Source organism: Mastigoproctus giganteus, chromosome 6 (genome assembly GCF_048544385.1).
Source record: "Mastigoproctus giganteus isolate SK-2022 chromosome 6, ASM4854438v1, whole genome shotgun sequence".
Lineage (NCBI taxonomy): Eukaryota > Metazoa > Arthropoda > Arachnida > Uropygi > Thelyphonidae > Mastigoproctus > Mastigoproctus giganteus.
In genome coordinates this window covers 166,517,519-166,537,318 of record NC_143580.1, presented here as the reverse complement: position 1 = coordinate 166,537,318, position 19,800 = coordinate 166,517,519, and the positions used below count along the sequence as shown (strand labels likewise).

At 35.9% G+C, this 19,800-nt stretch overlaps 1 protein-coding gene across 1 annotated transcript in view; it reads left to right on the top strand.

The window, feature by feature from the left end:
* LOC150084729 (acid phosphatase type 7) overlaps positions 1-19,800 on the top strand; it is a 214,069-nt gene that overhangs the window by 102,448 nt on the left and 91,821 nt on the right. Inside the window, exons 6-7 of the mRNA XM_090375467.1 lie at positions 5,944-6,015; positions 13,600-13,714. Of these exons, the coding sequence (XP_090231593.1) occupies positions 5,944-6,015; positions 13,600-13,714 (187 nt within the window). The remainder of the gene's footprint in view (positions 1-5,943; positions 6,016-13,599; positions 13,715-19,800) is intronic.

Here is a 19,800-nt window from a genome sequence, read left to right as displayed (position 1 = left end):
CAAATAATACTCTCAAATTATGTTCCAAATGACAATATTCTTAGCATGGATAGACCACAAATAAACTACATCACATTAAGCTGGTAATCACGCAGTGGCAGTCTAGTCTATTCATGATCTGAAGAGAGGAATTTGTTCTTGCTCTGTGCTGCATTGTTCAATAGCCAAATGACACATTCCTTTTTGCTGAGGGCAGATGACCCACCTATGTGTGAGGTATATAATGCTATTTCAACTGTCCGTCACACTTTTATAGAATGTCCTGTTTGTAGAGACACACGATGCTTATTTTTTAGGGCTTTAATAATCTGGCTGAGCCATTTACACTGTCAGATTATAGATCACAGAAACAACATGTCTAATGTTTTTAACTTTCTATGCATCATTCATTAAAATACAAAGATTTAAGATTATATTTTTTATTTGACTTTATACATTTGTATATAATATTTGCTTTCTTGACGTGGTAGCCTAGTTATAGGCTACCAAAATGTTCACACACAAAATGTCTTCACTTAAATTTGACTTTTTGCATTATGGCTTCATTATGCCAATGCACCATTAAACACCAAATGAACCAATCAACCAAATCAATACACCGTGATCACTGCCACCTAGTGGTTCTTTTATTTGCAGATTCCTAATGCATGAATAATCACTGCTGATAATCAGCTAAAGATATAACTTCCTCTTGTTACCCCCTGACATGTTGCCATAGAAAACAGTTATCCAATAAATCCACAAAAGTCTTGCTAATCTGTGAGTGACCAACCCACAAGTTCCAGTCAATATCTGGAAAGTTAAAATTCCCCCATTATAAAACATTCTGATATACTGGCCCACTCTGTTTCTCTATACAGCTGTTTGTTGTGCTCATCAGAGTCATTAGGCCTATAACACACTCCTACTCTCAACTTTGTTTTTTCAGTGCTTATATTACACCAAACTGACTGAACATTGCACTGTCCACCATGGCAACTGGATGCACTACCTTGGATTTTGTGTGCTTAACTAAGATAATAACTCCTCTCCACCCTCTCTTTTCCTGTCTGTCTTTTCTGTATTCATTTTACTCCCCATATTCAAATTCTGAATCCCTTATGTCTTAGTGACAACTCTGAAATCCCAACAATGTCTGCATTTGATGTCTTGACCATCACTTAAAATTCATCAAATTTATTTACTGTACTCCTATTAGTGGTGTACATGCAAGTGTACATACCCCAAGGGCTCACATCTGGTGATTATGGGCTTGGCACACCCAGAGTCCTGAGCTGGATATCATCATTCTTCTCTTTCTTGGTAATTCCCTTCTGATCCTTGCTCTCTCGCTCTCTCTCGCTCTCGCTCTCTCTCTCTCTCTCTCTCTCTCTCTCTCTCTGGCGCCTCTGTAGCCAGGTGGACAGGAGCAGCAGTGTGTAGCACATGCTTCTTGATTAGACCAGGGTTTGAGCCCATGTGCTACCAAATACAGAGGATGCGGAAAGGTCAGGGAATGACCACCGCATATACCCGGAGCAATACGGCCTTAGTTGCTAATGCTCCTAAATAACCAAGTAACAACATTCTCTCTCTCTCGGGGTAATTCAGAAAGTTGTTTTTTTTTAACTTGTGCAGCATAAGCCTTAGGCTTCCTTGCACCATATGCTAATAATAATAATATTTAAGTTTGGTCTGATATTTTGCCCAGGTTTGCAGTATAGTGATATAATATGGAAGCTTCCCTTGGGGAAGTAATTTGAGCACAGGCTGCTAAAGGTTGCATAAATTACTGATTTTAGTAACTGTTAAACTTGGGTTTTTTTTATTATCAAGGCAGCCCACGAAGTGACTGTAGTGACCTGAACAATTCTGTGTGATCTAGGATATCCTTGAACTCTACCCCCAGGGCTTTTGGATACATCTGCTACTGCATGGGCTCTCCGGGCCTTTAGTTTCAAGAACCACAAGGCTTGGCCATTATTTTGATTATGGGAATGTTCCATAATCTATTTTCTTCTTCAGTTGGTTGACTGCTTTGATATATATGGGGCACTTTGTATCTCTAAGTGAATGATTGTCAGGCAGCCTAGCAGTTTATCACTTTGCACATTTCGTCTCTTGGGTCTTTCTACATTCCTTGTAGTCATGACCTCTGATAGTGCAGTGACCACAGGTTTGCTCTTTTTGGGAGCAGGTGTGTGAAGTGTGCTCAAACTTCAAACACCAATAGCACTTAGATATTGGGAAATGTTCTCTCTACCTTTGGCTTCCATACCCAATGTACAGTCAGTCCTCATATAGCACGATAGTTGTGTTCCTAGAAACCCTCGTGCAATGCAAAATCGTGCAATATAAACAACAGGCCCTATGGGAAAAATAGGGTTAGGTGCCGACCACCCAAGATTGAACACACATTTGTAACCAAAACATTTACAAACGCAATAAATTATCGTAATAAAATACGTATTTTATTGCGACTATTATGTAATAAAATATTGCTAATGCTTTTGCTTCTATCGTAAGCAAACTTGTTTTTTGTTTGATTTTCTATCCAAACAGATGACAGCCATTCCATCTCTTCCAGTTCTTTGTGTCTTAATCTAATGGATTTTAATTATACTTTGAGTTGTTCCTGCTATAAAAGTTGTTTTTATTTTCTCTGCATTCTCTCTAATTCTCGGCGTTGCCTCATTTAGGTCTGTAGCACATGCAATATCACATGGTCTTTCATTTCGCTCAAAGCATTTCACAATTTCATATTTTTTCTCTATCGACAGAGGTGGACTGGCCATAAGCCTTATCGGGGAAACCCCGATGGGCCGGAGGCCTGTGGAAGTTTGGCCATTCATAAACTATAGCATGAGGCCACTAAAAGAACCATTAGGTGGCAGTTATCAGTGTATTGATGTGGGATTTCCTTAAAGCGATAACCATCAAGGTTAAGGGAAGAGATTTTTGCTTTCATAAAGGAGTTTAAAGTGATTTTAGACAGATTTTAAATTCTGTATGGTGCCACCAATTAATTATGTAACCAATAACAAATTTTAAATAGAAAACATTCACTCATAGAAGCTACTAGTCATATCATACCAACTAAAAAATACCGCTCAAGGCTTCGACTTAATTGGATGTCAGATGAACTAATGAGACATATGGCAGAGAAGAAAAATGCATGGGATGCATATAAATTATCAAGTGAAACAGAAGCCTGTGGTAGATATAAACTAAGCTGCAATCAAGTCACAAAAGAGGTTAGGCAATCGAAGGCAAATTACAAGAAATCTTTGGCGAAGAATGCAAAAGAAAAACAGCAAAGACTTCTTTACTTATATGAATGCTAGAAGGAAGTTGATAAATCACATTTGTCCACTTGATGTCTGTGATTAGACCATTGATGATCCTGGTCAGGTTGTGACAAAGCCAATGAGTATTTTACATCTAGCTTCACACATGAGGAATTCTGTAGAGAAGTGGATGCTAGAAGTTTATCAAACTTCAACAGAGAGCTAAATGATTTTGTAATACACTGAGAGGAAGGTGGAAGAGAAACTGAAGTTAAACATAAGAAAGGCACTTGGAGTGGATGGGTTTTATCCAATTATATTAAGGGAGATAGTGAAGGAAATAATCAAACCCTTTGTCATAATTATGAAAACATCCTTGGATTCAGGGGAGGTTCCTACAAACGGGAGATGTGCGAATGTCTCCAGTTCACAAAGTGGGATCGAAGTGTGACACAAGTAATTACAGACCTGTTAATTTAACTTCTGTTCCAGAGAAAATGGTGTCACTAGTAAAAGAAGTAATGCAGGATTATCTAGACAAAGCCACAATTATACTTCAGACACAACATGGGTTTGTTAAGGGAAAATCTAGTTTGACCAATTTGATCGGATGCTATGATGTGGTCACAAAGGAAACTGGATGAAAAAATAATTTTGATATCATATACTTGGATTTCAGGAAAGATTTTAATACTATTGCCCATAAGACAGCTTTACAAATTGGAACAGTGCTCCATTAAAAGCAAGTTGCTGCTATGGATAAAGGGATAGTTGAGTGGAAGAAGATATTGAAAGGTAATCAATGGACATTGCTCTTTGTGGACTGGTGTTATTAGTGGAGTATCAAGGGTGTGGTGGTAGGTGCATTGTTGTTTTGTATATTTATCAACGATATTGATAAAGGTATATCAGACTTAATGTCCAAGTTTGCAGATGATACAAAGGTTGGCAGTGTGGTTAATAACAGTAATGATAGTATGCTGCTTCAACAGGATCTAGAAAAGTTGAGCAGATGGGCTGAGAGGTGGCAACTGAAGTATAACATTGACAAATGCAAAGTACTGCATGTGGGTAGTAATAACCTGAGCGTAACGTACCGACTGTGTGGTATTATGCTCAGGATAGCGGAAAATGAAAAGGACCTGGGGTAATCATACAGTCACATATGAAGTTCTCTGAGCAATGCAGACAGGCTTTCAGGACAACTCATGGGGTTTTGTCACTGATGTATAGGAATTTTGCTAGCAGAAATAAGGAGGTGATTATCCTATTCTATAAGGCAATGGTCAGGACACATCTTAAGTAATGCATATAGGTCCGTAGGCCTCATTTTAGGGAGGATGTAGAGCTGCTGGAGATTGGTGTGGGGAACAGTGGGAGTGCTCCTACCAAGAAAGGATTCAGTTCTGCAAATTTTAGCATCTGAAGACTAGACACCTGTGAGGTGATCTGATTGAGGATGTTTAAGGCTTTGAATGGATTGAGCAAGTTCAGTGCTGATGGGATTCTTCCTCTTGCTCAGACCACACACATGAGGGGGGCACATTCAAATTGAGGAAGGTTGAATGTAGAATAGATACGTGGAAATTTGCCTTTAGCCAGTGGATGGTTGATTACTGAACAAACTTCCATCTTTTCTTGTAGAAGTGAATAGTTTAAATAAATTCAAGGAAGTAGTAGAGAAAGATATGAATGGCCAGTGCAATGCTGAATAAGCTTGGTATAAGGTAAGCACTGGGAATACAAAAATGAGAATAGAAGTGTGTTGTGAGCCAAATGACTGTGATGAGTATAACAAACAACTATTCTAATTTTAATTTATCTGATTTTTATCCCAGAAATTGAAAAAAGATCTCCTGTTTGGATATTGAGGTAATTCTCATATTTATTTTTATAATTAAGAAAAGGGAGATAGATTGAGATTTTTATCTCTTAGTATTTATAACAAACAGCTATAGAAAAAAATAGTGCACCAGTAAATCAGAATGTCTTATAATTGGAATTTTAATTTTCCAGTTATTAGTAATAGCAAATTTATTCAGGCTACCTACTATCACAACAGTAGATGGAAGTTTGTTCCAACAATTCAACTGAAACATTTCTGCTGTCTGAAACATTTCTGCACAACTATCCAGAATCATCTATCCTTGATTTGATGTGACCTCGTGTGCATAGCCTGAGCAAATGGGAGGATGCCATCAGCAGATAGCACACTCATTCTATTCAAGCGCCTGAATTAATTCTCCTTGTGCGGGTGCCTATTCTCCAGAATGCATCCTATTCAACTCTTCTGCTGAGTCCCTTACCTGATTCACTTGTTTCTTTTATGAGAACTTCTTGTTTTAATTCAAATGCCATATTGGGAATTGGACTTGAGAACAATACTTTGTGTTACTTTTTTAACAACCATAATTGGAAAAAATAAGAGCATATTTATACTGTAAATAGACGACCTGGAACACACTATGAATATATAACTTGCATATTGAACTAGAATAGTCATATGCAGTTAAATTTTGATAGTTATATATTTATTAATTTGGAAAAGAAATCAGCTGAAATTTCAACCATAAAAAGATTATAGGTCTATTTTCATTTGAAATTACATTATCATTAATTCTGTCAGTAATTAAGTCTTGCTTATTTTTTTTATTTTTTTTTCCCCCCTTTCCTTTAGCAATTTCTCTAATTATGTGAACAGATTTTCCATGATGAACAAGAATGGTGATATAAACAATCATTTTTACAGGTATTTTAAATGCGTTGATTTTATTTTAGTTGATGCAACTTAGTAAAGAAATGTAATCTGGTATATATTGATTTATTTATATAGAAAAGAAGTCAAAAAATATATCTTTTTATTGAATTATATATATATATTCTTGCTTTATCTGTTGAGGTAAAATATGAATTTGAATTTTTAGGATTTGTTTAGGTTTTTAGAATTATATGAGTTCAGGAAGGTGAAAAGTTATGGTTTCAGTAATGTGACACACCATTGCACCTGCCTCAATATAAAGAACCATGGGGTGAGGTGGGAAAGGGCCTAGGCGGGACAAAGGAGAACAAAGGTATGGCTAATGCGCAGAATGTCTATGAAATTATGGCGAATACTTTGAATGTATTATTAGAAAGTATAAGATGTGCTAAGCAGCTGTAGTCGAGAAGGGGTAGTAAAATTAAATAAATTATAATTTCAGATAATAGTACTTTAAGTAACCAGTTTTTGAATAATAATGGCTATTTTATATGTTATGTGCAGTGGGTTTAGTAAAGGTTAATGCACATGAATTATGACTAATAACAGAAAAAATATATATATAATTAATGAATAAATAAATAAAAGATAATCATACATCAAGGTATGTGTTATCTTATCAAGAAGCTACAACATGACCGTGGTTTTTGGAGCACAAAGTATTCGATCAGCCAGTTTAGTGCAACTTCTGCAAAAAAAAAAAATAATAAATAAAAAAATACTTGTTTTATTTTAATTTTGTTAGCTTTTCCAGTTAAATTGATGTACATCTAATGCTAATGGCAGTGACTTTGATACTTTTTAAAAGGCGTGTTAGAATGAAGGAACCTATTATTATAATAAACCATGTTGAAATACTCTATGTACTTACTTTATCCAGACGGTCCACGTGTAAGCAGAAAATGAGCCTGAGTAAACTGTGTTGATTTACTATGATGAATAATTTTGTGGTACTACTTCAATCAGTAATTACCATTTTAAAATTATAAGCGACCCCTGTTTTTTAAATGCTTGTATCAATGACTTGGTTAATACAAATACATGCATATCTAATACATTGTGCCAAAATAATATTTCTGTGGATTTTGCAGGAAATATTAGAATCCCAATGACAATGGTATGCAATTTGAAATTTAAATGTACATACTTTATCATATAGATTTATCGTAACTTTTTCATGTGTGTCTTTTTGAGTGATCTCTAAATCTAGGAATATTAGGAAGTGGTGGTGGATAAAAAAACTGCATCACTTGTGAATTTTTGCAAATAATGTGTTTTGCGCTTCATTGCCGGTTGCAGAAATGTTTGAAATGCATTTGTTAGATGGAATATATATCTCTGTGAATGAAATCTAATAAAAAGACTCCACCTGATATACCTAATTGCCATAAATATCTTCCCAAAGGGTAAAATGCATAATTAATGAAATATGAGAAATCATGCAAAAGAAAATCATGACAACCAAACATACGTTTTATTGCATTTACATGTACAAACTGAAATGACAAGTTAACATAATAGTATTATGTACTGTAAATCAGCAAAATAAGTCCTCACTATTTTGTTGTTCCTCCTTGAGCTGCAATTACAGCCTTGCAATGATCTGGCATAGAGTTAATCAACTTCTGGATATAAGGTTGCCCAATTTAGTGGTACTACACCCTTACTTCTTGGCTTTTTCTGAGCAATTTTAGATGACATTATGTACCAGCAATTTTCAATAGGGTTCAAATCTGTCTGTTGCCAGGCCAGTCCAACACTGTAAATACATTCCACAGGAGTGGGATATATTTAATGTTTTTAATGTGAATTATACATAATAACGTAAATAAAATTTCAGAACCTTCTCTTCTCTTTTGTGCGTGCCGTGTTTGTCGTTATTGATTGCCCATCTTTTTTTACTGTTTTGAATTTTACAATCCAAAAAAAAAAAAAAGAAAATGCAAGTGAACAGAAATATCAGTTAAACAAACTTCTCATATCTTGTCAAGGTAAAGTGCTATATTTATTTATATATTAGAAATTTAAAATGTTTAAACCTGTCTTGACAATAAATAAGCTCATACACCAACCATTAATTGAATAACTCTTTACTGTAACTAGAATTTACAAATTAAAATAACATATTTACAATAAAATTTAATGTAAAAAATAAAATAAAACTGCTATGATACACTATATAAGAATTAAAACTGTAATAAAGTCATTATAATAAAATTACCTAAAATAAACTGGATTAAAGGCGATAAAACCTGAAGCATCAGCTTCCTTCCTCAACAGTAATTGCATGAAATACCATAACGTGGAGATTTTTAGGAACACATGTCCCACATTATATCAGAACTGACTGTACACAAAATCTAGAAAGCTCTCACCTGAAAAATGTACATGTGTGCTGCAGAGTAATTGCAATGAGTAGCCAAAAAAGGCAGTTGAAAGAAAATTGGAAATAATTGCATTGAAAATCCCTCCTTCCATAATGAATTTCTGGGGAACAATTGGGGAGAGTTTGTGACATTAATGACATTTGTAATTTAAAAAATTGAAAGAGGCTGCTAGTCTTTGAGTTGAGAGAAGTCTAGGAATCATCAATAAAAGGACATATCACTGCATGAATGGAGAATGTAAAAATAAAATTTAACAGGGCAGCTAGGATAACTGTTTTATGAGCTTTATTTATGAGTTTTAAAGCTATATTAATTTGGAATTTGAAGACACACAAGTTAGATAAATTTTGACTTAATATACATACTGCGACCGTATATTAAGACCATAAGTTAAAAACCATACATCTTAAGCAGTGGCTTCGAAATAAATTGAAGTGGATTTGAACTGCTTGAAAAAAAACATATATATATAAAAACACAATTTAAAGAATGGCAAAACTCTGCCCCCTTCACTCTTACACAATTCTATACCATAACATCATGGTTAAACCGAGAGACATTGATGGTAATCTGAGTTCTCATTTAGCCAAATTTTCACAATTGCAATGTAATCAAAATGCCCTTTCCAAAAGACTATTACTATGAGCATTATGAAAAACCAGAAATAAAGTGATGAAACATGTTGCATTTGATATAAGCTAAAGTACATAATAATATAAGCTAATTGTACATAATAAATTCTTAAATCTTCTTTCAAGGTTTAAGATAAAGTGTAATCTGGACAGGCTCAACATCATAAACAAGATCTAAACATTAGCACTTAAAAAAAGCATTAGATTTGCAAACAAAACATGCAATAGCAGCTACATCTGCTTTTGCATATTTTGTTTGAAAATCTGTTAATCAATTCTCAATTTACAATTTGGGAATTGCTGGAATTAGGAAATGGAGAGTAAATAATACAACTGCCTTTTGCACACTACCATCTAAATCTGTCTACAGTCACTCTGATTTATTCAGAAATTTTAGACTGATAGTTGTTTTAGAATTCACCTATCGATTTCCTCCAATAGTCTATTTAGTTCTTCCTTGAATCTATTTAAACTATCAACTTCCACAACAACAGATGGAATTTTGTTCCAGCAATCAACCAACTGCTGGCTAAACACAAACATCCACACATGTATTCTGCAGCAGTCCATCTTCAATTGGAATTATGTCCCCTCATATATAGTCTTCAGATGCTGCAATTTGCAGAATGAAGCCTTTCATGGTAAGAGCATCCCTTTGTTCTTTCACCAATCCTGTTGACCTCTGTACTGTACCAGCAGCTTTACATCTTTTCTAAAATTAGGCTTCCAGCCTTGCATGCAGTACTGAAGATGTGGCCTGACCGTTGCTTTATGGGATAATCACCTCCTTATCCCTGATTTAAAAAAAAAAAAAAAAAAAAAACTCTTCTATATCATTGACAAAAGCCAATGAGCTCTCCAGAATGCCTGTCTGCACTACTCAGAGAACTTGATATTTTTATATTTGACTGCACAATTATGCCTGGATATCTTTTTCATTTTAGCATTAGTAGAGGCATATGATGCAAGAAAACAAGCTTATACAGCATCAGCCAAAAAAAAACCTTCCCATTTCACCCATCCATTCGCTCCAAATATTTGTCTAGGTCTGCTTTGAATTTATTTAAGCTGTCGACTTCTACAATGACAGATAGAAGTTTGTTCCAACAATCAGTTACCTGCTGGCCGAATTCAAACTTCCATACATCTATTCTACAATTGTCTTTTGCCAGTTGCAATTTATATTCCCTCAGGCAATTAATCTGGGCAAGAGATTTCAATCCCATCAGCATTGAGTTTGCTCAAACCATTCAAGGCCTTATACACCTCAATCAGATCACCTTGCAGGTGCCTAGTCTCCAGACACTGTAATTTGCAAAACTTAAGCTTTTCTTCATAAGAGCAACCCTTTGTTTCATTCACTAATCTTGTTGCCCTTCTCTGTACTCATTTCAGCAGCTCTATATCCTTCGTAAATGAGGCCTCCAGACCTGTATATAGTACTCAAGGTGTGGCCTGATCATTGCCTTATACAACGGGATAGATAATCACCTTCTTATCCCTGCTAAAAAAATTCCTGTATATCATTAACAAAGCACCACGAGCTACCCTTGCAGTCCGTGTGCACTGCTCTGAAAACTTCAAGTCTGACTGCACTGCTCTGAAAACTTCAAGTCTGACTGCACAATTACCTCCAGATCCTTTTCATTCTCCACTACACTGAGTGTAGTACCACCCAGTTGGTATGTTAGTTAGTCTGGGGTTACTGCTTCCCATATGCAGTACTTTACATCTGTCAGTGTCAACTTCAGTTGCCACCTCTCGGCTCATTTGCTCAACTTTTCTAGATCCTGTTGCAGTAGCATACACTCATTAGTGTCATTAAACACCCTGCCAACCTTCTTAACGTCAGCAAACTTAGACATTAAGTCTGATATACCTATATCAATATCATTAATAAATACAGAAAGCAACAATGGACCCAACACTGAACACTCCACTAATAACATTAATCCACAAAGAGCAGTGTCCATTGATTATCTTCTCCCACTCAACCATCCATTTATCCATAGCAGCAACTTGCCCTTAATGCCACATTGCTCCAATTTGTACAGCAGTCTCCCATGTGCAACAGTATCAAAAGCCTTCCGAAGATCCAAATATATGATATCATTATTATTCTTTGCATCCAGTTCCTTTGTGACCACATTTTCCACTACCCTGAGTGTAGTACCACACAATTGGTACATTACTCTTTTGTAATGTACCAACTTTGCAGTACTTTGCATTTGTCAATGCAAAGTACTGCATATAGGTAACCACGTCTCAGTTCTTATGCAGTTGCCACTTCTCAGCCCATCTGCCTGACCGTTCTGGATCCTGTTGTCTTTACTAACATTAACAACCCTGCCAACCTTTGTATCATATGCGAACTTGGACATTAAGCCTGATATACCTTCATTGATATTAATAAATACACAAAACAACAATGGGCCCAGCACCGAACCCTGGTGGACTCCTCTAATAACATTAATCCATGAAGAGCAGTGCCTATTGATAACACTCCGTCTGCTTCCACTCAACCATACCTTTTAATATCAGTAACTTTCCCTTAATGCCACATTGCTCCAGTTTGTACAGCAGTCTGTTAAGTGCAACAGTATGAAAACATCTTTCTGAAATTCAAGTATATGATATGAAAACTATTTTTTGCATCGAGTTCTTTTGTCACTGCATCATATATGAGTTGACCAGACTGTGCCTTAACAAATCTATGCTGTGACTTGCAATATAATTTAATTCCTGTCTAGATGGTCCTGCATTACTTCTTTAATCAGCGATTCCATTATTTCTCTGGAACAGAAGTTAAACTAACTGGTCTGTAATTACTCGTGTCACTCTTTGATCTCCCTTTGTGAATTGGGGATACATTTTCACACATCCGATCTGCAGGGACCTCCCCTGAATCCAAGGAAGCCTTCATAATTATGGCTAAGGTTTGTTTACTTCCTTTGCTTGCCTCTCTTAATATAATTGTATAGATCCCACACATCCCAGGTGCCTTTCTTATGTCTAAATTCAACAGTGTCTCTTTGACTTTCATCTTAGTTATTACAAAATTATTTAACTCCCTGTTAGAACTTGATAAACTTTATCCTTCCTGCAAGTAAAGTGGGCAATCAGTCCTTTTATTGCAATGAAAGTTAGGAAGTACATGTTTCTTTATTATCTTTAGGGCTTTCTTCCCAGTAACATCCTTTGTAAGCATTCATTGCTATTAGATGGCATACAGTGGAGAAATCAGTTTTTGTCCATTTTTTTTGCCTACAGTGTGCTTGCATTGCACTGATTTTGGCAATTATTGGTATTGACTGAGCATGCTTGGTTGTTTTAAACCTATGGTCATGTTGATTTATCAATTTCCTTCAACAAATTTGAAAAATGAGCAACTTCATTTATATTATTCATCCCAGAATAATATATTCTGGGATGAATATATTCAGAATAATAATAATAATAAATCCCAAAAGTGGTAGGGATTTAGTATATAAGTTAAGGATATCTCATCATAGTGCTTACGTTGTTGCAGTCAGTCCTGTCAAATGTAAGTATATTTTAGCTTTTTGTCAGAATGTTTCATAGTTTTGTTAATGAAATAAATATCTGGATATTTTATCCAGTTTTAAATCTATTTTTGTTACCTTAATTGAAACTTGGTTGTCAGAAGTGAAAGATCTTTCGAGGTCTGTCTAATTTTTCCTACTTGATTATTCAAATGAATAGTACATAGGAGAGGTGGAAGTGTAGTTATTTTGTGTAAAATGGACATTAAACAGTTCTCTTTTAAACTCTAATTACTTCAAAGCTGTTGCTGTTTATTGTCATATTACGCATTTCTCAGTTATCTGACTGTGGCATAACTTGAGGTAACTGGTACAGATGTTTCATGTTTTTATCTGTATACAATTAAAAATGCATATCCCATTTATTCATGCTGAGCGAAATGGACCATAATCTGCCACGCTGGTCCAGTGCGGGTTGGCAGATTGACCGTATTCAGCAGTCAGGGGCTTGAACCCCGGTCTACTCAGAGCGTGTGCTACTGCACTCCCACTCCTGACCACTTGGCTACAGAGGCCAAGCATGAATTTTCCCTCAGCATGAATTGTTGAGGAGGCTTCCATCCTGCAGTGAGTTGATAATGGCTGCACTTGACTCTTTTCTTTTTTTTTTTTTATCCCATTTATAATTGCAAAGCTCATGTATTGGCTGTCATCAGTGTCAAAGCCATGCAGAAGAATCAGTTCTCCCCCCCCCCCCCCCAACATGCAGTTTCTCAGATATTTGAACAATTTACTAAAGAATGTATTGTATAGCACAATACATTCTTTCTGTTTTTTTTTTTTTTTTTTTTAATATAAAATTGGACAAAATATCAATTTTCTAATCTCCCATCCACATGAATGAGTGGGGGGGGAGGTTAGTAATTACTTGCTAAGTAAATACAATTACTTGCAAAATCTTTATTATCTCTCAGAGCATTGTCTTTATATATAATAATTCAGTTATGTATCAGGCTGCTGAATAGACCTAAGAAACCTTTTCTTTTTCGTTAGTTTTGATGTTGGACCAGCTCACATAATTGCCTTCTCAACAGAATTCTACTACTTTGTACAGTATGGAGTTGGACAAATTCTGGAGCAGTATCTTTGGCTAGAAAGTGATTTAAAAGCAAGTAACTGTTCTATTTGTATATATATATTTTTTTTTTTTATATACACACACATAATTAGGAGATCAATGATTTATTGAACAAGGGATTATACAGGGTTATTCATAGTTATTAATTATGAAGAAAGGACACAATTTACCATGTTATTGCAAAATAAATGTATTGAAACAATTAACTAGGATAATATAGCCATTACAATGTTAGTACTTAACCTGATTGGTGACATTTTGACATTCAACTGAATCCCATCATCAGACATGGAGTGGAGGATTATATGGATGTCATCAAAGATAATACCATCATTATATCTAATAATTACCCCCCCACAACAGACTCCTAAAACATGTGACATCTTGTTTACCTACATACCAAAGCTGATCTGAGTTAGCCAAAACAACTAAAGTTGAAAGTTCATCCTTCCAACTATAACCCTTGAAATTAGAAAAATATAATATAATTAGTATAATCAGTATAATTAATAATTATTATATCATATAATCAGTTAATAATTATAATCATGTAATCAGTATAATTAATATTTGTAGTGTGAAATTAAGCTGCCACGGAGGGATGAATAATTAAGGCCAATACGGTAGATAGACAAAAATACAGTTATTCTTTAACGAATAACCGTATTTTTGATAATCTACAGAAATAAAGTATTATAAATTCAGCTTTCATCATACCTTGAAAGGTTGCAATTACAATAAGACACAACAGTAAACGCTTCATGTGGTCAATGCTATCCAATTAGGGTTATTGATGAAAATAATTGCAGTATGTCACTTCCATTATATCAAAATGTTTATACTAAAAAGGATTTAACGCTGAAAGCTTCAGATTATGGAAAATTCACTAATCAAGCAAGTTAATGCATAGCATCATTTTTTTTTTTTTTTTTTTTTTTTTGGCTGATGCTGCATAAGCTTGCTTTCTTGCATCATATGCCTCTACTAATGCTAGTTTGTAGTAAATCACCGAAGTAGGTGAAATAGCATCATTTTTGTTACATCTCATATTGTGAATGCCTTTCACAACAAGTTGCCCTGATATTGCACTACTTTGCATATTGATGCAATGGTCAAGGCCATCTGGGATGTATGCTCTAACACAGTCCCCCTTTTACTCCCCACTCCTTCCCCTCCTTTCGCCTGATGGAGCTCTGACTTGGTTGTCACTGGGAGAAGTCTTCTCTATTCCCCCCTATTTCTACCTACTCCCTTCCCTTACTTCATTATTTAAAAAAAAAAAAATCTTGCTTCTTTTTTTTTCTTTTTTTTTTTTTTTTCTTTTTTTTTTTATAAATATATAGGCCTTGTCACTGAAATATTTGTAAACTAGGTGGCAAGGCCTGCCAGAGTACTATTGCAATCCCTCAATGCCTGGCCTGCCTCCTTAGGGTGGCAGATGGCAACGGGGAGGGGTCCCAACTGCTAAATGGTTAGAGATCTAGCATGACAGTACACTTCACTAACACACACTTTACCCATCTCTGCATTGTATCTGTCGTCCTTCTCGACAGATACAATGCAGAGATGGGGGAATCCCTGGGGCTGGGGCTGTTAGACAACGAACACTACCTCAAATAAGCAATGCTCCACCAGTGGAGAAGACTAATGTTACTTATTCTCGATGGATATTCTTTAGGTGGTATCCGCCGAAGAACATTAGTCTTCTCCACTGGTGAAGCATTGCTTATTCAAGGTATTGCAATATCAGGGCAAGTCATGAAGGCATTCACAATATGAGATGTAACAAAAATTATGGCATTTCACCTACTTCTGTGATTTACTACGAACTAAAATGATGCTATGCACTAACTTGTTCGATAACCATAATGTTTATATTGTTTAATTTTTTTTTTTTAATATAAAAATAAAGAATTTCTATATTTAAAAAACATTAAGTGGGAAAACGTCATTTAATAATACAATTTCTATTCTTTATCATGTACTTCTTATGCGGGAAAATAATACATTACAATATATAGAGTGGAAATTGGGACTTAAGAAACCAAATCTAGTACAGGGGAAAACTTCTTATGCAGGAATTTCTTCGCATTAGCATTAGCATTAGTAGAGGCATTTGATGCAAGAAAGCAAGCTTATGCAGCATCAGCAAAAAAAAAAAAAAAAAAAAAACCACTTCCACTTCACCCCTCTGTTCGTTCAAAATACCTGTCCAGCTGAGCCTTCAACTTATTTAGGCTATTAACTTCCACGACAAGGGATGGAAGTCTGTTCCACCAACCAACCACTCGCTGGCTAAAGGCAAATTTCCGCACGTCTATCCTACATCTGTCTTTCCTCAATTTGAATTTATGCCCTCTCAGGTGATTATTCTGAGCAAGAGGAAGAATCCCATCAGCATTGAGCATGCTCAAACCATTCAATGCTTTATACACCTCTATCAGATCACCTCGCTGGTGCCTAGTCTCCAGACACTGTAATTTGCAAAACTTAAGCCTTTCTTCATAAGAGCACCCCTTTGTTCCATTCACTAATCTTGTTGCCCTTCTCTGTACTCGTTCCAGCAGCTCTACATCCTTCTTGAAATGAGGCCTCCAAACCTGTATACAGTACTCTAGGTGTGGCCTGACCATTGCCTTATACAAAGGAATAATCACCTCCTTATCCCTGCTAGAAAAATTCCTATATATCATTGACAATACACCATGAGCTACTCTTGCAGCCCGTCTGCACTGATCAGAGAACTTCATATCTGCCTGCACAACCACCCCCAGGTCCCTTTCATTCTCTACCACTGTCAGTGTAGTACCACAGAGTTGATACGTTGCTCTGGGGTTGCTGTTTCCCATGTGTAGTACTTTACATTTGTCAATGTTAAACTTCATTTGCCACCTCTCATCCCATCTGCTCAACCTTTCCAGATCCTGTTGCAGCAGCATAGTGTCAGTAGTGTCCTTGACAACCCTGCCTACCTTTGTATCGTCTGCAAACTTCGACATTAAGCTTGATATACCATCATCAATATCATTTATGAATACAGAAAACAATAATGGACCCAACACTGAGCCCTGAGGGACTCCACTAATAACCTTAGTCCACGATGAGCAGTGTCCATTGATTACCACTCTGTCTTCTCCCACTCGGCCATCCCTTTATCCACAGCAGCAATTTGCCTCCAATGTCACACTGCTCCAATTTGTGCAGCAGTCTTCCATGTGCAACAGTATCAAAAGCCTTTCTAAGATCCAAGTATATAATATCAAAGTTATTCCCTGCATCCAGTTCCTTTGTGACTGCATCATAGTATCCAATCAAATTGGTCAGGCAGGACTTCCCCTTAACAAAACCATGCTGTGTCCTAGCTATAACTGAAGTCTTGTCTAAATGATCCTGCAGTGCCTCTTTAACTAGTGCCTCCATTAATTTTCCTGGAACAGAAGTTAAACTCACAGGTCTATAATTGCTTGTGTCAGCCTTTGATCCTCCTTTGTGAACTGGGGTCACATTTGCACATCTCCAGTCTGCGGATACCTCCCCTGAGTCCAAGGAAGCTCTCATAATTATGGCTAAGGGTTTACTTACTTCCTCTGCTGCCTCCTTTAATATATCTGGATAGATCCCATCCACCCCAGGTGCCTTTCTTGTGTTTATCTTCAACAGTTTCTCCTCCACTTTACTCTCAGTTATTACAAGATTCTCTAGCTCACTGCTAGAGTTCTTATCCAGGTTCTACTGTATTTATTTTTGTGTGTAATTGTTTGAATATATCTGTATTCTTGTGTTTCATATAATTATAAATTGTTTGTGGTAAGATTAAGATCCAGTGAATTGCTGAAAAACGTTTTATGTTTCCCCACTCTTATCATTTCATGGCTATTATGGGAATATGCTTAGCCCCATAACAGCCATGTTTAACGTTATTGTAGCATTTGAACTATTGGCAAGACTTGTTTTTTTACACTTGGGTAGGATTTCTCCTTCCCAATCTTGCATTTGTAACTTCCCTGCATTTTGTTGGTTTCAGTACTCTTTATTGATTTGATGCAATAAATTGATTTATTGCTGCAAGTCAATACATTTATTGATTGATGAACTAGAACATTTAAATGAATGTACTTTTGCTGCAGTTTTTTTTTAAACTGAGACGGACAGTTTTTCTTCTTGGGATTTATTCCGTTATTACAACGGTTCTCCTCAACCTAACATGAAAAAGTCATTCTTTCATTCTTTTTTTTTTTTACATTTTCTTCTGTCTTCCCAGTCTCCATCCATCAGCCCTCTTCTATTCATAGCTACTCACACAACCTCTGTCCACGTCCTTCTTGGTCTTTCTCTTTTGGAAGAGGAAGACCAAGAAGGACTTTATGTATTACAGATCATCACTTCTCTAATCCAAACATAAACTTGGATTAGAGAAGTGATGATCTGTAATACATAAAGGTGATGCTAAGAGTGAACTGGATAACTATAGACTGGTCAGTCTGACTTTACTAGTAGGGAAAATCATTATAAAGAGAGCTATACAGTATGAGCAGTTTTATTAAGAGTATATTATATTAATATACATTTTGCATCATGCCCTCTATTCCTTCATCGCTGACATTCATGAAAATCAAAAAAATTGTTGTCGCAGAACTGATTCTTGGAAGACTAGTGTTTTAATGTTAGAAGTGGATTCTCCCATTAATCACAATATTTGCCTCTTGCAATGTAGCCACCTAGAATCCTACTTAAAAATGTTACCCTCATCCTAACATGTTCTATCTTATACAGTAACCTCTCATGGGGGACTGAGTCAAATGCTGCATTTCTGCATCCAACTCATGAGTAACTGTGTCAAAATAGCTAATCAAGTTAGTTAAGCATAATTTTTCCATTAACAAAACTGTGTTGTGTGGTCCTCAGAATTTTATTCTTTCTAAGTGTCCCTATATTGCACTCTTTATCACTGCCTCCACAATTTTCTTTACCACTGAAGATCTCTTAGATGAATTCACTGAATTCTCTTAGATCTGCCTTTATGGCAATACATTTTTTCTTTAAAAAAAAAAAAGACTATGAAAGTCTCTATACTTGTTTAAGATGCTGTATGGCTCTATCAACTGGGCAGAAAACAGTAGAAAGATTAATACATTAGAATTGTGGTGCACTCTTTATCACTGCCTCCACAATTTTCTTTACCACTGAAGATCTCTTAGATGAATTCACTGAATTCTCTTAGATCTGCCTTTATGGCAATACATTTTTTCTTTAAAAAAAAAAAAGACTATGAAAGTCTCTATACTTGTTTAAGATGCTGTATGGCCTCTATCAACTGGGCAGAAAACAGTAGAAAGATTAATACATTAGAATTGTGGAATATCTCTAAAGAAGTGAGTGTTTGTATTGGTGATTCACTTCTGTAGTCCAGAGGAATCTTTACCAAGTTCAGTGATCCTGTCATAATTAATCTTAATGGTTCGATACACCCTCTTGCCACTGCCCTCAACATTACTGGGAATATGTCATCAATTTCAGAGGCTTCAGTTGCCTTTAGGTCCAAAAGTTTTTTTCATAAACCACCTGCAAATTCAGTATTTCTAATTTTTTACTGCTTGGCCTCTCACGCACCCTCTCCTCACTGTGAAGGTTCTTTCATCTGTAAAGTTCAATGTAAATTACATGTTCAAAATTCATCAGCACTGTCAATTGGATCCATTATGCAAGGGTGCAATCTGATTTTTCTTCTTGGTATGCATAAATGAGAAACTCCTTGTCCTCCATTCTTTGATCTCTTGTACTCTTGTGATTTCTCATACCCTGTATTTGCCAATCTAACCTGTCCTGTGTTACTTTTACAAATCAGCTTATATATGTCACAGGCTTTGGTCCTTGAGGTTGTCACAGACATTCTCTCAGATATGCCAGACAAGCTGCACTTGCTACCTGGGAGTCTAAAATGCTGATGGAACTGATATTCGGGTGACACTCAAATCAAGTGGACCCAATTCGGCGAAGTCTGGATGGTCTGTGACAGCCAGATTCTCTGCTTACACCTTCACGATGGTGGGACTGTTAGTAATTAGCATTAGTAATTAGCAAAAAAAAAAAAAAAAAAAATCCTGGGTGTAACCTCC